At 35.9% G+C, this 25,281-nt stretch overlaps 1 protein-coding gene across 6 annotated transcripts in view; it reads left to right on the top strand.

The window, feature by feature from the left end:
• The window catches only part of DYNC2H1 (dynein cytoplasmic 2 heavy chain 1), a 396,897-nt gene that overhangs the window by 355,472 nt on the left and 16,144 nt on the right, over nt 1-25,281 (top strand). For all 6 annotated transcript variants that reach the window (XM_032285741.1, XM_032285742.1, XM_032285743.1 and 3 more), the window contains one exon: nt 15,504-15,620. In XM_032285741.1, coding sequence (XP_032141632.1) covers nt 15,504-15,620 — 117 coding nt within the window. The remainder of the gene's footprint in view (nt 1-15,503; nt 15,621-25,281) is intronic.

Raw genomic sequence — 25,281 nt, 5'->3', positions numbered from 1 at the left:
CCCCACTGAGCTGGACAGTCCCAGGTCGAGCTCAAACTGCTGTGCTGGCTGCGAAAATTTCAAGCCAGTGGGTCTCAGCTTGCTGGTCTTTGTGGTGGTGGGACCCGCCGAGCCAGATCACTTGGCTCCCTGCCTTCAGCCCCCCTTTTTTTCAGGGGAATGGGCAGTTCTCTCTGGCATTCCAGGGGCCAGCTAAAACAGACGCCCAGTTTTGTGCTGGAAACCTATGGCCCAGGTGTTGTCAGCACCAGTAGAAATCTCCAGGTCTATGGGCTCTAAAGACCATGAGAAAAGCACAGTATCTGAGCCAGAGTGTCCAGAAAAGTCCCTGATGGCTTCCCTTGGGGTGGTATGGCGAGTTCTTCAGCCCGTTGCACTTCTTGGCTGGGGCAAGACCCAACCCTGCCTTGGTTTGCCTTCCTTGGGCTACACCCACTGTCCAGCCAGTCCCCTTGAGATGAACCTGGTACCTCAGTTGGAAATGCAGAGATCACTCACCTTCTGCATCGCTTTTGCTAGGAACTGCGCTCCAGAGCTGTTCCTATTCAGCCATCTTGGTGAAAGTCTCTCCATAATTCCATTTTTAAAACAAATTCAGTGTTAGACTATAGTTCTTTTTTATTTTAAATTTTTGTGTTGAGATGAGGTCTCACTATCTTACCCAGTCTGGTCTCAGACTTCTAGTCTTAAGTGATCCTCCTGCCTCAGCCTCCCAAAGTGACAGGATTATAGGTATGAGCCATTGCATTTGACCTGGCTATAGTTTAATGCAGTTAACTTTCTGCAACTAGCTTTTCAGAAATTCCATTCATATAGTTCTAGTTTCCTGCTCAAAAGATTTGTTTTCATATTACTGCTGTTTTCTAACATACTTTATCATTTATTTATATTTGTTGTCTATCTTATTCCAGTAGAATGTAAGTCCCCTGAGAGTAGTATCAATAGCCGTTACGTAATAAGCACTCAATCAAACCCTTTCTGAATGGTTGAGTTGAGGGCCTACAATAGGAGAGGCACTGTAGTATGTGTTCTTAGCATCAGCTCTAATGGTATAGTATGCCAGAAATTTTATCATTAACAAAAGCTAGATCTTTCCCTTTTGGCTCTATGGACTGCCATTAAATTCTCACTTAAAGCTGAAGGAGTTAGAAAAGTTTTCTTTCATTTCTTTGCATTTAATTTTTCATTTTGTTTTGTTTTGTTGAGATGGGGTTTTGCTGTGCGGCCCAGGTTGAGTTTGAACTCCTTGGCTCAAGCAATCCTCCTGCCTCAGCTTCTTGAGTAGCTGGGATTACAGGCACATACCACCACACCCAGCTTCTTCACATTTTATTTTAACCTTAGCCCCTAGGTCATGAGAACTACCTTATCTATTACTGGTGGTCATACACTGCTGCCCCATTGTCAGAAGAAGGAGGGAACACAAGACCTGTATATTTATATCTGGCAGCTGTAAACCATGCATGTAAATTTAGCATCTTTATTTAATTTAGGAGTATAATAAGCAAGGGAAGCCAGTTTTATTCTGTGTCAAAATGTGTTCATATTTCCCAGAGTATATTGTCCCTGTTCTTTCAAAATGGGAATAAAGTTATGCACAACCAGAAAATCTCAAGCTTATATAATTGTTTTCTACTTTGGAGCAGTGGGGCATGGGCTGCACTAACAGTCAGTTAAATAAGATTCTAATATTAGTTTCTAAAAAATATCTATGTGACACTTTTAAGCAGTTAATGGGACAGTCTGAACCTTGACTGTCACAATTATGAGTAGATTTCAATAATAACTTTCACTGACATGTTTATTATGAGGATCTCTGAATATATATGCATAATCTGAATATATATAAAATATAATGAATATAATAAAATATGAATATATTATATTCATTATATTTTATATTCAATATATTTTATATATATTATATATTCATTTATATATAATATACATATTTTATATATATTCAGATTATACACATACAGAGATCCTCATAATAAACATGTCAATGAAAGTCATTGAGTAGAATATATTCATTATATTTTATATATAATATAAATAAAATATGAAAATATATAATATATATTCAGATTATACATATATATTCAGAGATCCTCATAATAAACAAATCAATGAAGTTATAATGAATATATACATTTTATATTCAGATTACATATATGATTAAGATCTGTGTAGGTAGGAAATATTTGTTTAATTGGAAAAGAAAGTATATTTTCATCTAAAGTTCTATCTCCAGTAAGCAAAATTATTTTGCACTTAGGATTCATTAAAGAATATTTTATTATTAAAAATTAAAATTCTCACTTTTGAATATTTAGTAACATAAGCAAGTTTGGTATAATGACTAGAAAATAATTGCCATTTTTGTTAATAATATATTTCCACATATATTTATAACTTTAATTTTAAAACTCTTGTTTACACATGAGATTTAAGATAATTGGACAGAACTTTTCCTCTTTTTGGTCCAATCATGTGAGCTATAAAAGCACATTTTCTAACTTTCTCACCTGTAGTTTCCAGAAATATTTATCAGGGAAGAAGTCTTTTTTAAAAGGTTCTCACTGTTAGCACTTGGCAAAATCATCCATTTAGGCTCTTTTTAATTATGTTTTCAACAAAGGGGATTGTTTCAATAGGAGAACTTTGTATTTGAATTTTACTATCACTATAATTTTATTAGGTTTTTTTTTTTTTTAAATCTCTATCACCATAGACTGAATTAAACAGTGAGGCTGTAGTTCTCCAAACCAATCAAATCTTAAACCCTCTAGACCTACTTGAGAAACATGTTTATATATTGATTTTCAGATTCTGAACATGCCCCCCTAAAATTCCTAAGTGCCATTATAGATTTATTATTTGTTAAATAGTACTTGTGAAACTTGATATTGCAAAATACATAAGTCAAACTCATGTTCCGCCTGCATGTTACATCTTCCTCCAAGGCTGAGAGAGGATTGCCCTAGCCACACTTCAAGTAGCCATATGTGGTATAGGATATACAGTAACCACATATGGCTACTGAGCACATATGGGTACTATATTGTAGCTCTACATGGAACAGTCAATTCCCTAGGAAATTTAAACATCCTTTGTTCTTCAAGGTTATTTTTTCAGTAATGTTTAATATTTTCTATTATTAAACATTTTAAACAAATACAGGAGAAAAGAGAGTAGTAAACTGAGTCGGCATATTCCAAGGCTTTAAGATTCAGAAATATTCCCCCCTTTTCTCTCTTCTTTTGGTAAAACACATTTCAGACATCATTTTATTTTGCCCCTCCATGGTTCTGAATGTGTTTCTTTAAAAATATATATTTTATTAAATACATTATCACAAATAACAAAATTTTGGAAACATTTAATATTCAGCCCAAAACAGTATACTGTCCAGTCTCTGAAAGAACTCCTTCCAATGGTTTGTTTGAATCAGTGTCAAAATAATGAAATGAGATGCTTACACTGGTTATGTGCTTTAAGTCTTTTTATATCTCAATCAGGTTGCAGTTTTCATTTCATACTACTGTTTGTTACAGGAGTGAGGTTATTTCTCCTATAGAATGAGATATATTCTATACGCATCTGTTTGCTTCTTTGTAGTAGTATTTAACTTTTGTTCCACTGTCTCTCATTTCTTATAAATTAATTCCAAAGATATAATTACATTCATTTTTTTGTGGGGCAGGAGGCAGCTGAAACACATCATAGGTGGCACTGGGTTCTTCATTTTACATTGCGTGATGAGGCACACAACGTGTTGTTTTCCTGTTTTTAGTGATGCTAACATTGATTCATGTGTACAGGCAGTGACAGCCTCATTCCTCATATAAAGTTTCTCATCAGTCTTTTATCTAATAGTTTTAACCATTGATGATCATTACTTGGATAACTAGGGGTTGCATACTGATTTTTCTAATTGTTGTTCTTTCCACATTTATGAGCTAAGATTCTTCTGCAATGAAGCTTCGATTAGGTCTATGTGGTTACCTGGATACCATGAAATAAATTTTGTGTTGAAAATATAGAATGCTTTTTTTTTTTTTTTCATTTAAACTGGGAATATTCCAAAGATGCTATTGATACATAAGTTTCCAGCAGTGCCCAATGATATTTTCTCTTTAAGTAGTATTGTGAGCTTCCTGTATGTCTAATGTTTCAGTAAATTGCATTTATTATTTTTCATGTGCGGTTGTCTCTGGTCTTTGGCATATATGTGATGCCTTATTTTTTTTTTATTGTACTTTAGGTTCTGGGGTGCATGTACAGATCATGCAGGATTGTTGCATAGGTACATACATGGCAAGGTGCTTTGCTGCCTTCATCCCCCTATCGCCTATATCTGGTATTTCTGCCCTCATTATCCATCCCCCCCTTACCCACCACTGCTCTTTGCTTCTTTGTGGTAGTATTTAACTTTTTTTCCTCTGTCTCTCATTCCTTATAAGTGAGAGAGAGGAAAAAAAGTTAAATACTACCCCTAGGCCCCCCAACACTGACCACAGTATGTGATGCTCCCATCCCTGTGTCCACTGTTCTAATTGTTCAACACCCACCTATGAGTGATAACATACAGTGTTTGATTTTCTGTTCTTGTGTCAGTTTGCTGAGAATGATGGTTTCCAGATTCATCCATGTCCCTATGAAGGACATGAACTCATCGTTTTTTATGACTGCATAGTATACCATGGTGTATAAGTGCCACATTTTCTTTATCCAGGATATTGCTGATGGACATTTGGGTTGATTTCAGGTCTTTGCTATTGTAAACGGTGCCGCTATGAACATATGTGAACATGTGTCTTTATAATAGAACGATTTATAATCCTTTGGATATATACCCAGTAATGGGATTGCTGGGTCAAATGGAATTTCCATTTCTAGGTCCTTGAGGAATCACCACACTGTCTTCCACAATGGTTGAACTAATTTACACTCCCACCAACAGTGTAAAAGTGTTCCTATTTCTCCACATCCTCTCCAGCATCTGTTGTTTCCAGATTTTTTAATGATCACCATTTGAACTGGTGTGAGATGGTATCTCAATGTAGCTTTGATTTGCATTTCTCTAATGACCAGTGATGATGAGCAATTTTCATATGTTTATTGGCCTCATAGAGGTCTTCTTTTGTAAAGTGTCTGTTCATATCCTTCACCCACTTTTGAATGGCTTTGTTTTTTTCTTGTAAATCTGTTTTAGTTCTTTGTAGATTCTGGATATTAGCCCTTTGTCAGATGGGTAGATGGCAAAAATTTTCCCCCATTTTTCTGGCTGCCAGTTTGCCCTAATGATCGTTTCCTTTGCTGTACAGAAGCCCTGGAGTTTAATTAGATCCCATTTGTCTATTTTGGCTTTTGTTGCCATTACTTTTGGTGTTTTAGTCTTGGAGTCCTTGCCTATGCCTATGTCCTGAATGGTATTGCCTAGGTTTTCTTCTAGGATTTTTATGGTATTAGGTCTTATGTTTAGCTCTTTAATCCATCTGGAGTTAATTTTAATATATGGTGTCAGGAAGGGGTCCAGTTTCTGCTTTCTGCACATGGCTAGCCACTTTTCCCAACACCATTTATTAAACAGGGAATCCTTTCCCCATTGCTTGTTTTTGTTAGGTTTGTCAAAGATCAGATGATTGTAGATGTGTGCGGTTTCTTCTGAGGCTTCTGTTCTGTTCCATTGGTCTCTGTTTTGGTACCAGTACCATGCTGTTTTGATTACTGTAGGCTTGTAGTATAGTTTGAAGTCAGGCAGTCTGATGTCTCCAGCTTTGTTCTTTTTGCTTAGAATTGTTTTGGCTATGTGAGCTCTCTTTTGATTCCATATGAAGTTTGAGGTGGTTTTTTCCATTTCTGTGAAGAAGGTCATTGGTAGCTTGATGGGGATGGTGTTGAATCTATAAATTACTTTGGGCAGTATGGCCATTTTCATGATGTTCATTCTTCCCAACCATGAGGATGGGATGTTTTTTCATCTGTTTGTTTCCTCTCTTATTTCATTGAGCAGTGGTTTGTAGTTCTCCTTGAAGAAGTTCTTTACATCCTTTGTTAGTTGTATTCCTAGGTATTTTATTCTCTTTGTAACAATTGTGAATAGAAGTTAGTTCTTGATTTGGCTCTCTGTTTGTCTGTTATTGGTGTATGGAAATGCTTGTGATTTCTGCACATTGATTTTGTAACCTGAAACTTTGCTGAAATTGCTTATCAGTTTAAGGAGATTTTGCGCTGAGATGATGGGGTCTTCTAAATATACAATCATGCCATCTGCAAATAGAGACAATTTGGCTTCCTCTTTTCCTAATTGAATATTCTTTATTTCTTTTTCTTGCCTGATTTCTCTGGCTAGAACTTCCAATACTATATTGAATAGGAGTGGTGAGAGAGGCCATTCTTGTGTTATGCCAGATTCCAAAGGGAATGATTCCAGTTTTTGCCCATTCAGTATGATATTGGCTGTGGTTTTGTCGTAAATAGCTTTTATTCTTTTGTGATACATACCATTGATACCTAGTTTATTGAGGCTTTTTGCATAAAGGGCTATTGAATTTTGTCGAAGGCCTTGATGCATCTATTGAGATAATCATGAGGTTTTTGTCTTTGGTTTTGTTTTTGTGATGGATTACATTTATTGACTGGCATATGTTGAATCAGGCTTGCATCCCCAGAATGAAGCCTCCTTGATCATGATGAATAAGCTTTTTGATTTGCTGTTGCATTCTGTTTGCCAGTATTTTATTGAAGATTTTTGTGTTGATGTTCATTATGGATATTGGCCTGAAGTTTTCTTTTTTAGTTGCGTCTCTGCCCAGTTTTGGTATTAGGATGATGCTGGTCTCATAAAATGAGTTGGGGAGGATTCCCTCCTTTTGTGTTGTTTGGAATAGTTTCAGAATGAATGGTACCAGCTCCTCTTTATATGTCTGGTAGAATTCGACTGTGAACCCATCTGGATCTGGGCTTTTTTTTTTAGCTGGTAGGCTATTAATTGCTGCCTCAACTTCAGCCCTTGTTATTGATCTATTCAGGGATTCAACTTCTTCCTAGTTTAGTTTTTGGAGGATGAAAGTGTACAGGAATTTATCTATTTCTTCCAGGTTTACTAGTTCATGTGCATAGAGTTGTTTGTAGTAATCTCTGATGGTAGTTTGTATTTCTGTGGAATCAGTGGTCATGTACCCTTTATTGTTTTTTATTGCATCTATTTTATTCTTCTCCCTTTTCTTTTTTATTAGTCTGGCTAGTGGTCATTTTGTTAATCTTCTCAAAAAACCAGCTCCTGGATTTGTTGATTTTTTGAAGGGTTTTTTTGTGTCTCTATCTCCTTCAGTTCTGCTCTGATCTTAGTTATTTCTTGTGTTCTGCTAGCTTTTGAGTTTTTTTGATCTTGCTCCTCTAGCTCTTTCAGTTTTGATGGTAGGGTGTCAATTTTAGACCTTTCCTTACTCCTCGTGTGGGCATTTATTGCTATGAGTTTCCCTCTAGACACTGCTTTAAATGTGTCCCAGAGATTCTGGTATGTTGTGTCTTTGTTCTCGTTGGTTTCGAGGAACATCTTTATTTCTGCATTCATTTCTTTCTTTATCTAGTCTACATGCAGGAGCCAGTTGTTCATTTTCCATGAAGTTGTGCAGTTTTGAGTTTGTTTCTTAATCATGAGTTCTAATTTGATTGCACTGTGGTCTGAGAGACTGTTTTGATTTCTATTCTTTTGCATTTGCTGAGGAGTGATTTACTTCCAATTATGTGGTCGATTTTAGAGTAAGTGCGATGTGGTGCTGAGAAGAATGTATGTCTATTACGTTTGCTTGGTCCAGATCTGCATTCAAGTCTTGGATTTCCTTGTTGATTTTCTGTCTCATTGATCTGATATTGACAGTGGAATGTTGAAGTCTCCCACTAAGGCTCTTTGTAGGTCATTAAGGATTTGCATTATGTATCTAGGTGCTTCTGTGTTGGGTGTGTATATATTTAGGATCGTTAGCTCTTCTTGTTGTATTGATCCTTTTACCATTATATAATGCCCTTCTTTGTTGCTTTCGATCTTTGTTGGCTTAAAGTCCATTTTATCAGAGACTAGGATTGCCACCTCTGCTTTTTTTGCTCTCCATTTGCTTGGTAATTCTTCTTCCACCCCTTTATTTTGAGTCTATGTGTATCTTTGCACATGAGATGGGTCTCCTGTATACAGCACACCGGTGGTTTTGGCTTTTTATCCAATTTGCCAGTCTGTGTCTTTTGATTGGGGTATTTAGTCTATTTACATTTAATGTTAATATTGTTATGTGTGAATTTGATCCTGCCATTTTATTACTGGTTATTACTGTTTGGTTGTTTTGCCCTTTGGTTGGTGTAATTTCTTCATTGCATTGTTGGTCTTTACCATTTGGTTCTTTTTTGCAATGGCTGCTACTGGTTTTTCCTTTCTGTATTTAGTGCTTCCCTCAGTAGCTCTTGCAGGGCAGGTCTGGTGGTGACAAAATCTCTCAGTAATTGCTTGTATGTAAAGTATTTTATTTCTCCTTCACTTATGAAGCTTAGTTTGGCTGGATGTGAAATTCTGGGTTGAAAGTTCTTTTCTTTAAGGATGTTGAATATTGGCCCCCACTCTCGTCGGGCTTGTAGAGTTTCTGTAGAGAGATCCACTGTGAGTCGGATGGGCTTCCCTTTGTGGGTGACCTGACCTTTCTCTCTGGCTGCCCTTAGTATTTTTTCCTTCATTTCAACCGTGGTGAACCTGACAATTATGGGCCTTGGGGTTGCTCTTCTAGAGGGGTATCATTGTGGTGTTCCCTGTATTTCCTGTATTTGAATGTTGGCCTGCCTTGCCAGGTTGGTGAAATTCTCCTGGATAATATCCTGAAGAGCATTTTCCAGCTTGGATTCATTCTCCCCGTCATCTTCCGGTACACTGATCAGGCATAGATTAGGTCTTTTCACATAATCCCATATTTCTTGAAGGCTTTGTTCATTTCTTTTCACTCTTTGTTCTCTTTTCTTGCCTTCTCATTTTATTTCGTTGATTTGATCTTTAATCTCTGATATCCTTTCTTACGCTTGATCTGTTTGGCTGTTGAAACTTGTGTATGCATCCTGAAGTTCTTGTGCTGTGTTTTTCAGCTCCATCAAGTTGTTTATGTTCTTCTCTAAGCTGGTTATTCTAGTTAGCATTTTGTCTAACCTTTTTTCAAGGTTTTTAGTTTCTTTGCATTGGGATAGAACATGTTCCTTTAACCGAGAGAAGTTTGTTATTACCCACCTTCTGAAGCCTACTTCTGTCCATTTGTCAAATTTGTTCTCCATCCTGCTTTGTTCCCTTGCTGGTGAGGAGTTGTGATCTCATGAGGGGAGAGAAGTTTTGTGTTTTGATGGTTTCATTTTGCTTTTGCTGTTTCTCCCCATCTCTTGCATTTATATAGTTTTGATCTCAGGTGGCTGCTTGGAGAGGCAGCCTTTCCTTTGTCTGCCTGCAGAGGCATTGCTGGGCTCCTGCAGATTCAGTGGAGCCGCTGCATCTTTTATTTACTCAGGAAAATTATGCTGGCATCTGCAATGGTGACTTCCCTTATGCCTGTCAAGCTGGATAGTTCCTGGTCACTTTCTAACTGACTTTCTGGGTGCCTAACTCTGGAGTGAGAGTTTTTTGGCCTGCTGGGCTTTGTGTGGGGTGGGGAACCCATCCCGCCATTTGGGCTGTTTCCCTGCATTCTGTTACCCTTCTTAGTGGGGGGCGGGTAGCTCTGTACCACCAGCTTTTAGGGTTTTAGGCTTTCTTGGCGTCAGCCAATGCTTCCGCCTAGATCTATGCTACAGCCTCAGCCCCAACTCAAGTTGATTGATGTTTTGCCCCGTTCAGGCAGCTTGCTGAGGCTTTTCAGCCCAGCGAAGATTTCCTGTTCTGTGGGTTGTAGAGGGCTTGGGTGGAATGCTGTATCCGAACCGAAGTCCCAGAGGGGGAGGTCCCCTGGTCCTCTGCTCAGTTGGTGCGGCAGTGCCCCACCTTGCCGCAACTTGCCCTATAGTTTATACCCCCTGTCCAACCAGACCCACAAAATGAACCTGGTAACCTTGTTTCGAATTGTGGAGACCACTGGGCTTCTGCATCTCTCTTGCTGGGAGCTGCCTCTTATTTGGCCATCTTGGGATCCCCCCTCTGTGACGCCTCTTAATGTTGACCTGTATATTTTTTTTCTTTCTTGAGGAGAGGGTAAACCTTAATAGGGAAGTTTAACATCATACACATAAATGCACAAATCTTGAGAGTACGGTTTTATGAATTTTCAGTAAGTTAATAAACCTATGAAACTATCATGCAGATCAATATTAATATTTTATAATTTTTTTCTCAAAAATTCTGTTTGTAATTAAATGGACCTACCATATTTAGTACAAACCTTTTTTTTCTTTTTCAATATATTGTAAATAACTGAGAACTGCTGAAGATGCCCCTAGGAGATTATGATTCATCCACTTTTATCTAAATGTATACTAATGGTAGGTAAAATATAAAAACAGGAAACCACAAACCTTAGCTGGCTTGAAATACATTGTATCAGAAACAGGACAGAAAATAAAATTATAAGTAGGGCCAAAAATACAAATATATTGAGCTCTAGGTCCAGAATTAGTAAGTAATGAAGTACGGCTTCTTTAGAGTAAAAGGAATTAGTGGTGCTATATGTTACATGGGACTATAGTCAGGCTCATTGCTTGTTGAATCAAGGACTGAGGAGATGCCAAAGACCATCTCCGCAATAAAAGGAGACTGAATAAAGCTATTGCAGGCCTGGTGCAGTGGCTCATGCCTGTAATCCCAGCTCTTTGGGAGGCCAAGGCTAGCGGATCGCTTGATTCCAGGAGTTTAATACCAGCCCTGGCAACATGTCAGAACCCTGTTTCTACTAAAAACACAAAAAAATAGCCAGCTGGTGGTGCATGCCTGTCATTTCAGCTGGTTGAGGTGGGAGAATCGCCCAGGAGATCACGGCTGCAGTGAGCCGTGATCATGCCACTGTATTCCAGCCTTGGCAAGGGGAGTGAGACCCGGCCTCAAATAAACAAACAAAATAAAGCTGTTGCAGAATCACTGATTGAGTTTATCTGTAGGCTTAAGAAAGCTGAAAGACAAAGAAATAGCCTGACTCCTTAGATGTTGAATCTCACTACCTATCCACAAGAGCTGCAGTATACCAACACTGCCAGAACAGAACCCTCCTGATTGGTATTATAAATATTGTATGTAGGTAGATATGGCAGGGATAGTACAGAGGTCTATGGAGGGAAAATACTTCTGAAGATGAACCTAGAAACCAAAATAAATAGGAAAACATCTAATCCAAAAAAAGGAAACTAACAAAATCATCAGATGAAATGGTTAGTAATTTAGTTTGTTGTTAATTTTACAGAAATATCTGACAAAAATGTTAACTATTTTAGCTTCCTTGAACAGATACATAAAGGAATAACTTTAACTGTAAAAAGCAATTTCTGGAAGAGAAACAGGGAGAGATAATACACTAATAGCTGAATAATATTAGAAATGAAAAATGTAGTCTTTAAATAAAAATATTGATAGACAAAATATACTCTACATCAGATATGATTGAAAAAGGCATGATAAATTGGTTATGTTAGGAGACACAGACAGTAGTATTAGGTTCTCCATCCTATTTTTAAAAGGATTTCTGGAAGTATAAAACGGAGAATGACAAAGAAGTGAAATCTGAAAAACTAATTCAGGAATTTTCCAGAATTGGATGAAAAGCATCTGCTAAGTACCAAAAAGCAAAAGTAAATTCAGGTTCATACCTAATCACACTATAGTAAATCTAGTCAATATCCAGATTAAAGAAAAAAAATCTTCAAAGTTACCAGGTAGAAAATCAGATTTTCTACCAAAATAATTACTATGTTGACAGCAGACTTCTCATTCACAACACTAGATGTCAGAAGACAGTAAAATAATATATTCAAATTGATGAGGAAAGGTAATTGTTAAACTCAAACTTTATTGGCATCTTAAATACTATTCAATAATGAAAGCAAAAAAAGATACTTTAGGAACCCAAAGACCACAAGAATTCACCACTCACAGCCTCAATAAAAGAAATATTGAACATGTGCTTCTTCAGAAAGTAAAGACAGAGAGAAAGTAATGAACACTTAAAACAACAGTGAACCCCAAATTAGCAAAGTAATTTTTGTGTGTAATTTAACTTAAATTTAAGTAACTTAAAGTTTTATGTTTAAGCTGACAATCTAAACAGCAATAATTCAATTAGGGATAATTTGTTAAAATTTATACTATATTCAGTACTGAATACTTTAGGAATTTATTAGAATTGATTAGAAAATTTTACACTTAATTATGCATTTAAAAGTAGATGGTAAAACACTACAATAGATATACAATCCATGGCAGAAAAGGAGAAAAATAAAAAAAAAAAAAAGAGAAAAAAATACAAAATAATAGAAATAACCTCAAATATATGAGTATTGTAAACATATTAATCCTAACAATTAGGAGATAGAGATGATCAGACTCGGGAAAAAATAAAATCCAGTTATATGGTACTTAAAAGATATACATTTAAGTCATGATCACGCAGATAATTTGAGAAAAAAGAAGTAGAAAAATACACGAAAGAAGAACTTAATGGTGAAAATGCCACATTCACTTATCCCAAGAATAAATAATTTGAAAATGTCAGACTTTCCAAAACAAAAATTTTAAATTTAATGCAATTTCAACCAATATCCCAAAGTGTTTATACATAAGCTTATGAGTTAGCATTTTCTCAAACTAACTCAAAACTTAGTGGCTTAGAATACCAATTTATTATTTTCTCACAGTCCTGTGGCTTGCCTAGTAGATCCTTGCTGATTTACTGAGACCCACTCTGCATCTCTATTCAGTTAGGTCAGTTAGAGGGGAAGGTCCATACTGGCCTCATTCATATATCCGGCAGCTGGTGCTAGCTGTGGATTGGGGTACCTCAGTCCTTTACATGCCCTCTCATACTCCAGTAGACTGGAAGAACTTCCTTATATGGTGGTTTTGGTGCAGCAAGAAGGCAGAGCCTTTTAAAGACTAGCTTCAAAAGTTGCTTAAAGTCCTTCTACGTTCAAAGCAATTTAAAAGGCCAACCCAAATTCAAGGGGTAGTAAAGAAACTCCACCTCTTAATGGAAGAAGCAGCAAAGCTTACTTGGCAAAGGGGTGCATATTAGGAGGGGAGGAATTTTTGGCCATATTTTGCACTGTGTCACAATATTATTATTGTTATCATTATTAAGTGATGGCAGTTGAGACAGTATGGTATTGGTTTAGGGAATGACAGACTAATGTAACACGAAGTCCAGAAACAGAGTTATAGCAGTATGGACACATGACAAATGTGGTGTTAGTTACAAATTAGGGGCTTGGAAGGACTATTGGATAAATAATCCTGAAACAATTGCTCACCCAGTTAGAAAATGATAACATTTGATCTATACTTTATATTATTTTTTAAATTGAAGGTTTAAAAAGTTACAGAAATAAAACCATTTGAAAGAGAAGACTTTTAGAAACAAAATGCAGATAAATATCTACTCAGGATTTCTTTAGACACAAAATAAGTGAAAGTCTTAAAGGAAAAAGCTGTTAAGTTTGCTACCTTGACATTAAAAAGAACCATAAAAAGTAAAAACACAGGCTACAGACTGGGAAAAGATATTAGTTTCTTGTATAACTGATAAGGATTAGTAATTAAAACAGATAAAGGATGTTTACAGATGAATGTTTTAAAGAAAATTTCCATAGTAAGGAAAAGGCGAGGGTGGACAAAGGATTTTAATAGCCAACTTACATGAAGAAGAAACCTGAATGGCTAATTAAACATAAGGAAAAGCACTTGTTCTTACTTGTAACTAAGGAAATGAAATTAAGATCAAAATTTATTCCATTTCGTGCTCATCAGATTGGCAAAAATTTTAAGTCTCAACAGACCAAGTATTAGCAAGACTGTGACGTAATTTCTTACATATGACAAGTAAGAGGACAGATTGACAGAGTTACTTTGGGGAATAATTTGCCAATATTAGGTAAAATTGAGAATGACCACACTCTTCAACCTAGTAATTTAATCTATCTAGAGAAGTTCATGCACATGTGTATAAGGAAGTATGTAGCATGGTTATTGCAGTGTTTTTTTTTAAATAATGGTAAACAGTTGGAAATAAATATTCACCAGCAGAAAATGGATACATTATTGTATATTAATAAAATGAAATATTGTGCAGCTGTTGGAAATGAAAGATCAAAATCGATATGCCTTAAAACCAAAATGAGGGAAAAGAATAGGTTGCATGTTACCCTTTACATAGAGATTGGAAACATGAAAAACAATACTATTTATTGTTTATAGACACATATAAAACTAAATTCAGGCTAGAATATTTTTGAAATTCTTAAAGGGAACTGTATATCACATTGGTGGTACAGTAGAAAGAGTATTTAAGCACTAAATAAATATATTATCATCCCAGCTCTTTCACTAACAACAAAGTTACTTATCTTTTCCATGCAACAGCAACCTTACTATAAAATTTAAGTAACGAAATCATTATTCAAAACAGTTCATTAAAGGATACTCTCATAGCACCTAAACCATCCCCTAACTATAATGTTGCTGAAAATTATCTTAACTCTTCCAACTTAAAGCATTCCTTTCATTCTAAATTCTATAGTTCTTTCATTTCGTATGTTAAAATTTGAAGGCACTAAGATTGTTTATATTTTGTACAAGTTTAAATTATAATATAGATGTGGCTCTGAAGGCAAAGTGCTAGAAAAGCTATAAATGCCAAATACTAACCCTACATTTGTTGCCTTTAGTTAGTCAGGCTAGATTAACTTCAGAAACTAAAAGAATAAAGTTTCAAAGAAATATGAAGCTAATAATACCAAAAGAACTGCATTTTCATTTTCAGAATTTCTTACATTTACACTGTTACCTTAAAGACATCAATTTTTTCTACTTTTTAATTCTTCTTTCATATCTGTAGTGTATGTCAGTTTTTTTCATTACACTTTCTGAACTTTGTTCTATTCCTTTAAAGGTGTCAGATTCCACTTTTAAAGTTGGGAATACAATGTTTGCTCTCTAATTGTGCTTTTCTTCCTTCCCTCATGGAGGAAGAATAACTTTTTGGCTTTTGTCCCTGTAATTCTATTACGCTAATATCAAGACACCTGCAGTGGTATAACTGATGACATATATAAGTAGTTTTAAAAATATATTTGCTACAAATGAGAATTTAGTCTAAAGGAGTTGATAGTGAACACTAGTCTAGGGCTAACTGACTTTATTCTGAAATAAAATACCATAATCTTTGTTTTCCTATATTTGCAAACAGTAAACACAATGGAAAGTGTTGCTTTTAAGATAGAATAGAGTAACCTCTGACATTTGAGACTTTCATGCATATTTTCATGACTTGTTTCCGTGGCAGATCAGTGGCTTGTTACTAGAAGGATGTAATTTTGATGGAAATCGACTTTCTGAAAATCAGCATGATTCTCCTAGCGTGTCATCAGTTCTCCCTTGTTTTATGGGCTGGATTCCACAGGTAATACACGTTCAACAAGCACAGGTTTTATCAGTTCACTCTTAGCTTTTATCTTTTTGAGAAGGCATTCTTGGCCTGTGTATTTTTTGTTTGCTTTCTAATCTCACCTGCATTTGAACAAATTTGCAGTGAAAATATTTTATCCTTTATCATGTTTAAGATGTACAAGACATTTGAAAACCTTGATTTTGTTATAGAAAGAATAACATAGTATTAATTTCTAGAGCATTTATAGCCTGGTAATTTAAAAAAAAAAAGCCTTTAATGATAATATGAACTACCATGTGTTGCAGTCCTCTTATTTTCAGCAGTGTAGGTGCTTTGTATACTTTACCTCAAATACTCCTCAGAGCAGCCATACAGGCAGATATTATTATTCCCACTTTTAAATGAGGAAACATGCTCACACAGGTTAAATGACTTCTCATAGTTAGCTACACAGAAAGTGACAGAATTAAAGTGTTAATAGATGTATGGCTTTATATTAGACAATGTTATTATGCAGCTGATAGGTGGATGAAGAAAACAATCTTAACAGAGACTTAGTTAACTTTTTTCATTTCAAAACCTGTATTTATTTAACGAACTTTCAACAGTAGAGCTTGGGGTATATATGTCTTTAAAGTAGGACGTAGTTGTAAATGAAGCATGTAACTTTTTCTCAATAAATTTTAAGAAGGCACGTATAACTACATGTGAATAAACTTTAAAGTTCTGATTCTATATCTAATGAGCAACCAAATGATTTCATGTATTGCTTACTACAAGAAAAATCAGCTTTCTCATTGGGAAATACTGTATTGAATTTTTCAGTTATTGTCATTCTCCTTATAAAATAAAAATCAAATGCACCTAAGTATTTAAGGAAAAAACTTAAAAAGTGATAGCAGTAGTTAGCAACATTGCCAAAATAGCATTTCTGTCAGAACTCCCTATTTTTCCCCCATATGAGCTTCATTTTATCCAAAATTAGAGTGACTATGAGATAAAGGAGAGAAAAGAGATTGAAAGAATCTTTGTTTTACTTCAATCATCCTATTAAGTCCTATAAGAATTTTCTACAAAAATTTGGTCAATTATTCATGACACATTTTTATCTTAGGTGTTTAAACCAAATTCAAAGTTAAATAAAAAAGGTGGAATTTGTCAGGGGTTGTGAATATAACATACAAAGTTGTTTAGAATGACACAGACAAATTCCAATGAATTTAAATTATATAATCTACTAATTATCTGGATAATAAAATCCATATAATGATCATGAGGAGGAGGATAAAAAGTATGGCAAGTATAAACAGGTTCACTTGAGGAAAAACCCAAGCAATAAAAATAGAGCTTGAAGAGCAACTAAAAATACATACAGGAGAAAATGACCTGGAGCAACACCTACGTAATTGACCACAAACTGAATGCAAATCAGGAATGCCGTGCTGCTGTGGACAAAGCCAGTCCGTTACTGGGTTGTATGAAAAGCGACGTGACTTTACAAGACTAGGAATTAATAACTTGGCAATATTTTACTTCATGCCTTATTTCTATCTAGTTTTATTTGTCATACTTTAAAAAAGTCAAGATTGGAATAAAAAGCTGAAAATAATTTGAAAAATATCTCCTGTAAAGGGAGGTAAAATGAATTGAGCATTTATCCTATAGATGAGTAGCTAAAAGCTAATATGAACTTTTTACTCTTTTTCTATAAGATTTTCCCCTAGGTTTTTGCAAATGTTCATGACATGTAATAGAAGAATTTGTTGGTGCTTCCCCATCTCCTTTTTCCCCTGCTTTTACAGTGAGCCTCCTCCTTTCCCTTGATCATACTACTTTCAGAATGTCTCTCCCATATCAGCTAAAAAGGAAAGAACATGAGATTTACCGTCAAGTGTTTCAGAACACAAAATTTTCTAGTGCAGCAGACCTAAATTCTAATCCAAGCTCCCAAGCATATAAATTAGGTGATTTAGGCAAGGTACCTAACTGCACTGAGCCAGTTTCCTCATTTGAAAATGGAGATAATAATGTTTCTGTAGGATCATGTTGAGGATGAAATATGTCTGTGAATGTGTAAAGTACTTAACACAGTGCTTCAAACAGGGTAAGTCAAATTTATCCTATTCTCCATATTTTAAACTGTTTCATAATGGTATAATGTTTTATCTTATTTCATATGCCCGTGACTCGGTTAAGAGGGTGATAGCGCCACACCATCATGATGTCTTATTTAAGAAGAACGTATGCACAGTCTTAATGAGATGGCCCTGAGGTAGAAACCAAATGCCAGATATGGTTTCAGTATAACCAAGCCCTGTCTATATGGGCCCGGAGCAAGAAGAGCAGCAGATGTGGGCGGGTTGCTGGTTTCACAGAGGATGGTAGATTAAGAGACCAAATATAACAATAGATATCCATGGTTAGAAGGTTTGTCGAAGTAGATTGCGCTATGGCTGACCAATGACTTAATGTACAAATGTACAGTCAATGATACCATGTACTGGATGATATTCGTGTGCTGGTATGTTTTCATGTACTGTTTGGGCCCGAATGTGTTATAGTCCAATGTGAAATCAGAGTTCTTGCTTGTAAACATGCTTCGTGACATTTTATGCACATCTTAGTTTAATGTGCTATGTATGATCAAGCATTTGTAGTACTATGTATTATTCATGGGGGCAAGCAGTAATGCACTAATTACATAAGGGGTGGGGCTATTGTATATAATTACAAAGTACTTCACGGCTGAGCCTTCAATAAAGTAAAGATTAGTTAGTTACTCAGGGAATAGTTTAAGAATAGAATTTCAGCTTTGGGTGTTGATGGTAGAATTAGATATTCTTTCCCTGATTGTCCTGGGGAGTAGATGTATCTCCATTTCTGGTTTACAAGACCAGGCTATTAAATTATACTACAAGAACATTTATCATTTAAGTAGTTTGTTTTCGATTAAAGCTGAGAGGGGGATAAGAATAATAATAATAAGGAAATATATAATGGATGCGGTTTGGCCAATGGTTACAAAGGGGTATTCGACTGGTTGACCTCCAATCCATGTAAGCGTAAGTAGATTGGCTACTAGAGATCAGAATAGGATTTAGGTAATTGGTTGGAATGCTATGCTTTGTTGTTTGGATAAGTGTATAATAGGAATAATTATTAGAATTAGAATAGAGAGTATAAGAGCTAGGATGCCCCCTACTTTGTTGGGGATAGATCGTAGGATTGCGTATGCAAATAGAAAGTATCACTCTGGTTTGATGTGGGTGGGGTATTGAGGGGATTGGCTAATGTATAATTGTCTGGGTTAGTTAAAAGGTCAGGTATAAATAAAGTTAGGCTCATTAGGGATAGGAGAAGAAAAATTAGTCTGAGGATGTCTTTAGTTGTGTAGTAGGGGTGAAATGTAATTTTGTCAGGGTCAGACGTCACTCCTGATGGGATATTTGATCCTGTCTCATGCAGAAACAAGAGATGGATAGTTGCTGTGATGATAAAAGATAAGATAAAGTGGAAAGTAAAGAATCGTGTAAGGGTGGCTTTGTCTACTGAGAAGCCACCTCAGATCCATTGTACAAGGTCGGATCCAATGTAGGGAATGGCTGATAGAAGGTTTGTAATTACTGTAGCCCCCCAAAATGATATTTGGCCTCATGGGAGAACATAACCTATGAATGCTGTAGCTATAGTTGTAAGTAGTAGGATTGTACCAATATTTCAAATCTTCAGAAAAAGGAAAGATCCGTAGTACAGGCCTCGGCCCATATGAAGGAAGAGGCATACGAAGAATATAAAAGCGCCATTGGCATGTAAATACCAAATTATTCAGCCGTAGTTAACATCTCGAGTGATGTGAGCAACTGAGGAGAAAGTGGTTAAGGTGTCTGGTGTGTAGTATATGGCCAAGAATAGGCCTGTAGTAATTTGAATGATTAGGCAGGTACCTAAAAGTGAGCCGAAATTCCATCAGGAAGAAATGTTAGATGGTGTAGGGAGGTCAATAAATGAGTTGTTAACAATTTTTGTTAGTGGATGTGTTTTATGGGGGGAAGTCATTAGGATTCTTATAGTTGAAATACCACAATGGTTTTTCATATGATTAGTCATGGTTATAATCCATATGGGAATAATGACATATGCTTTTTTTCATTAAGTATCATTTTAGTAATGGGATTTGTGGTTTTTCTTCTAAGCCCTCACCTATTTATGGGGCATTAGTGCTACTTTTTAGTGGTGCTGTAGGTTGTATGATTATATTTCGGTGGATCTTATATGGGGCTTATAGTTGTTTACATTTATTTAGGTGGTATAATGGTTGTTTTTGGTTATACTGCAGCAATAGCAATTGATGAGCATCCTGAAACCTGAGTATCAAGTACTGATATTTTAGGAACTTTCATGTTGGGTTTAGTAATGGAAGTGATAATAATGGCTTTATTAGGTGGTGATCCCAGTAAAACGGTAGAGGTTACTGTTAATTATAAGAATGTGGCAAGTTGAATAATTTATGAGGCGAGGGACCAGGGTTAATTTGTGAAGATCCTATGGGTGCTGCTGCCTTATATAATTACGGTGTTTGAGTTGTTTTAGTTACTTGTTGGGCGTTATTTATGGGTATACATATTACAATTGAGCTTACTCGGGGTGGGGGCTAAATAGTTAAAAGTAGTGCCAGAGTGGGTGGAATAAAGAAGGATAAAAAATAGAGCTTGATTAGGCCCTTTTATGTTGATGTGGTTGTAGAGATTGAGATTTGAGTTTGTGTTGTTATTTTTGTTATGGATTTTTCTAGTCAAAATTGGTCTAGTAAGATTGAGGTAAAGTTCTGACTTGCAGTTAAGCTTGAATGGGGATTAAAGCAATGAGTAGTGATTGAGTAAAAGCCTAGTATGTTAGAGAAGTAGTAAGTTTTTACTGGGGTGCTTAATGTTATGTTGTTGGTTATAAGACTAAGTTCTATTGCTAGGAGGAGCCCTAAAATAGTTACGCCTAAAGCTATAAGTTTGAGGTAATATGGTATAGTGACTTGAGGGTGTGAGGCAGGAGGAACACAACTAGAAATAAGAAACCCAGCAAAAATGCTACCCAGTGCTAGGCAATTAATTGGGTTTATTAGTAAGGGGTTATTTTCATTGAGATAAGAGTTGTAAAGCGAGGGTGTCCCATTAGAGTAAAGAAAATAATGCAGCTACTGTATACAGCTGTAAGGGAGGTGGCTACGAGAGTAGTTGTAAGGGCTCAGGCGTTGGTATACGACGTGTTGGTGGTCTCGATGATTAGGCCTTTTGAGTAGAAGCCTGTAAGGAAAGGCATTTCTGTAAGTGCAAAGCTGCCAATAACGAGGGAGGAAGCAGTGAAGGGTAAAATTTTGAATAGGCCTCCTATTTTTCAAATATCTTGCTCATTGTTGAGGCTGTGGATAATAGATCCTGCAGATAGAAATAATATAGCTTTGAAAAAGGCATGGGTACAGATATGAAGAAAGGTTAGATGTGGTTGATTAATGCCAACTGTTAATATTATGAGGCCTAGTTGGCTTGAGGTTGAAAAGGCTACGATCTTTTTTATATCATTTTGTGTTAGAGCACAGATTGCTGTAAATAGGGTGGTAATGGCCCCTAGTGATAAGATGAATGTTTGAATAAGCAAATTATTTTCGATTAGGCGATGAAAGTGGATAATTAGGAAAATACCTGCAACAACTATTGTGCTGGAGTGGAGTAATGCTGAAACTGGAGTGGGTCCTTCTATGGCGGAGGGGAGTCATGAGTGGAGACCAAGTTGGGCTGATTTTCCTGTTGCTGCTAGGAGGAAGCTTATTAGAGGAAAGGAGTTTGGGGTGGAGTTAAGAATAAATATTTGTTGGAAATATCATGAGTTAGAGTATAAAAAGAATCATGCCATTGCCAGAAGAAAGCTGATATCTCCAATGAGATTATATAGGATCGCTTGCAGGGCTGCTGTTTTGGCATCTGTTCGGCTGTGTCATCAGCTAATTAGTAGAAAAGATATAATTCCTATTCCTTCTCATTCAATAAAAAGTTGAAACAGATTGTTAGTGGTGATTAGAATTAGTATTGTGAGAAGAAAAGTAAATACTTGAGGAATTGATTAATGTTTGGATCTGAGCTTACATATCATATTGAGAACTCCATGATTGATCAGGTAACGAATAATGCTATGGGGGTAAATATTATGGAAAATAAATCTAGCTTAAAGTTTAGTGATAGTTTGGTAGTTTGAATCATTATTAAATGCCAGTTTGAAATTATTGATTCTTGGCCTGTAAAAATAAATATTATTATAGATAGGATGCTAATGGTAAAGGCATAAATAATAGCTAGTTTTACATAATGTGGGTATAAAAGGTTTTTGTGGGGTTTAATTAAAGTAATTATGATGGATGCTAGTAGGAGTATTAGTATTATTAGAGTGATGGAAGAGTGCATTTTTACTTTTATTTGGAGTTGCACCAATGTTTTTGGCTCCTAAGACCAATGGATAATTACTATCCATTAAAAGTTGAGAAAGCCAAGCTGTTAGGCTTGGGGGCATGAGTTAGCAGTTATTGCATACTTTCTCGGTAGTTAAGAAGTTACAGACTTCTATTATTAGATTCACAATCTAATGTTTTGGTTAAACTATAGCTACAGGGTGTTAATCCTATGATCACCTTAGGATCTAGGGTGAGGAGGAGGATTGGTGCCATATGTATTAGTGTTTTCTCGTGTGAATAGAGAAAACATATATAACATTAACATATAGTACTAGTACATATAACATTAACATATAGTACTAGTACATTACTAGTACTATATGTTAATGGCCCTCGCTGTGTTGAAGTAAATATATGTAGTGAGTATAGGGCTGTAATTAGTACATTGAATCTTGTGAATATAATAGTAAAGTTGAATCAGGAGAAGGAGGCTAAAATTGTAAATAGCTCTCATAGTAGGTTGATAGTTGGAGGTAAGGCGAGATTGACAAGGTTTGCTAGGAGTCATCAGAGGGCTAGGAGTGGGAATAGTGTTTGGAGACCTCGGGTGAATATTATAGTTCGGCTGTGAATTCGTTCGTAGTTTGAATTTGCTAGGCAAAATGATAAAGCAAGTCCATGAGCAATTATTAGGATTATTGTGCCAGTGAAGCTTCAGGGGGTTTGAATAAGGATAGCTAGGATAACAAGTACTATATGACTAACAGAAGAATAGGCGATGAGTGATTTTAGGTCAGCTTGTCATAAGCAGATAGAACTTGTTATAACTATGCCTCACAGAGATAAAATAAGGAAAGGGTAACTTATTTTTTCTGTTAAGTTAAGAATAGGGGGAACTCGTATCATGCCATAGCCACCTAGTTTTAGCAGGACTGCTGCAAGTACTATTGAGCCAGCAACTGCGGCTTTGACATGGGCTTTGGGGAGTCATAGATGGAGTCCGTATAAGAGTATTTTGACTATGAAGGCTATTGTGCACCCTGGTCATATAACATTCTTAGTTCAGGAAAGTAATAGTTCTTTAGTGTTAATTATTATTGCCATTATGTTTAAGGATCCTAAGCTATTTAAGTGATAGAGGAGCATAATAAGTAATGGAAGAGATCCTGCTAGTGTGTAGAATAAGAAGAGCCAGCATTGAGGCGCTCTGGTTGATACCCTCAGTGGGTAATGATAACTAAGGTAGGGATTAGGGTAGTTTCGAATAGGATATAAAATAGGATTAGTTCTGTGGCTGTAAATGTTATGATTAGGGAAATTTGTAAAAAAAAATTAGTATTGAGATGTATAGTTTTTTTGGTGGGAGGGGGTTGTTGTAGAGGTGTTGTGTTGCTAAAATTATTAGTGGTAATAGTCAGACTGTTAGGATTAGGAGAGGTGATGCTAATGAGTCTGAGAAGAAAATTAGTGATAAGTTACACGAATTTGGTAGATACAAGAGTATGAGGGTAAAAGCACTAATTAATAGGCTGCAGGTTATTATATTAATTCATATTATATAATTCTTTGAAAGTCATATTATTGGAAGTATCATGATTGTTGGTAAAATAATTTTTAACATTGAAGTAGATTTAAGTTTTGCACATAATCTAGACCATATAGGTTAGAAATTAGGACTAATAAAGCTAGGCCTACTGCAGCTTCTCAGGCGGCGAATACTAGGAGGGTGATAGGTATTATATATATTAATATTAAATGTATATTTAAGGTTGTGAGTGCTGCTACAATGAATAGTGATAATATGCCTTCCAAACATAGTAGAAATATTAGGTGAGATTGGTAGATTAATAATCCTAGTAAAGATATGGAATATGCTAGTGTGGTATTAATATAGATGAAAGGCACTTTGGTAAATATGATTTCTCATAATCTAATGAGTCAAAATCATTTGTTTTGATTAAACTATATACGAACTTGACCCAATCTAACCCCTTTTGAGTTCATTCATAGGCTAACCCTAATGCTAGAACAATAAGTAGAACGAGAACTATGTTGATTGTTAGCATTAAGTTGTTTGAGTTGCTCATGGCAGAGGTAATAGCAGGGCAATCTCTAGGTCAAACAGAAGAAATGTAATGCGACTAAGAAAAATTTTATAGAAAAGGGCAGGTGGGCAAAGGTTGTAGGGTCAAATCCACATTCATAGGGGTTATATTTCTCTGCATATGTATTTAATTGTAGGAGTCAAAATGTAATGGTGATTAGTAGTAACGCTAGTAGAATATTAGTTCCTAGGGTTAGTGCTATGTTAATTACTCTCTCTCTCTCTCTTGAGGCCTGTTGATTGGAAGTCAATGGTACTGTTTATACTAAGAGAATAAGATCCTCATCAGTAGATAGAAATATAGAGGAATAGTCATACTACATCTACGAAATGTCAGTATCATGCGGCGGCTTCAAAGGCGAAGTGGTGGTTGGATGTGAAGTGATATAATTGTTGGTGAATATAGCATGTGGCAAGGAAAGTGGTTCCAATAATAACATGGAGGCCATGAAAGCCTGTAGCTATAAAGAATGTGGAGCCATAAATTCCATCAGAAATAGTAAAGGAAGTTTCAGAATACTCCGATATTTGTAGATAGGTAAAGTAGACTCCTAGTGCAATGGTTATGGATAGTGCTTAAGCTGATTCTTCTCGATCAGCTTCTATTAGGCTGTGATGTGCTAAAATAATTGTGACTCCTGATGTGAGTAGGACAGCTGTATTTAAAAGTGGTACTTCCATTGGGTTAAGAGGGAAAATACCTGTAGGAGATCAATGTCCTCCTGTTTGTGGGGTTGGAGCTAAACTAGAGTGATAAAATGCTCAGAAGAAACCAGCAAAAAAGATTTCTGAAATAAAAATAGAATTATCCCATATTGGAGACCTTTTTGAACGGGTATGGTGTGGTGGCCTTGATATGTGCTCTCGGACTACATCACATCACCATTGAAATATTGTCAGTGCGCTAGCTAATAGTCCTGTGGTAAAGAGGAGACTATAGTAGAAATGAAATCATATAATTAGGCCAGAGATTAATAGAAAGGCTGATAGAGCTCCTGTTAGTGGTCAGGGACTTGGGTTGACTATGTGATAAGCGTATGTTTGGTGTGTCATTATGAATTATCACGTAGATAGAGGCTTACTAGAAGTGTAAAAACATAGGCTTGGATTAGGGCTACGCCTAATTCTAGGGT

This window comes from Sapajus apella, unplaced genomic scaffold, assembly GCF_009761245.1.
Source record: "Sapajus apella isolate SASKATOON/1434 unplaced genomic scaffold, GSC_monkey_1.0 scaffold16, whole genome shotgun sequence".
Taxonomy (NCBI): domain Eukaryota; kingdom Metazoa; phylum Chordata; class Mammalia; order Primates; family Cebidae; genus Sapajus; species Sapajus apella.
The sequence above is the reverse complement of the archived record's forward strand: the minus strand, read 5'-3'. Positions and strand labels throughout refer to the sequence as shown.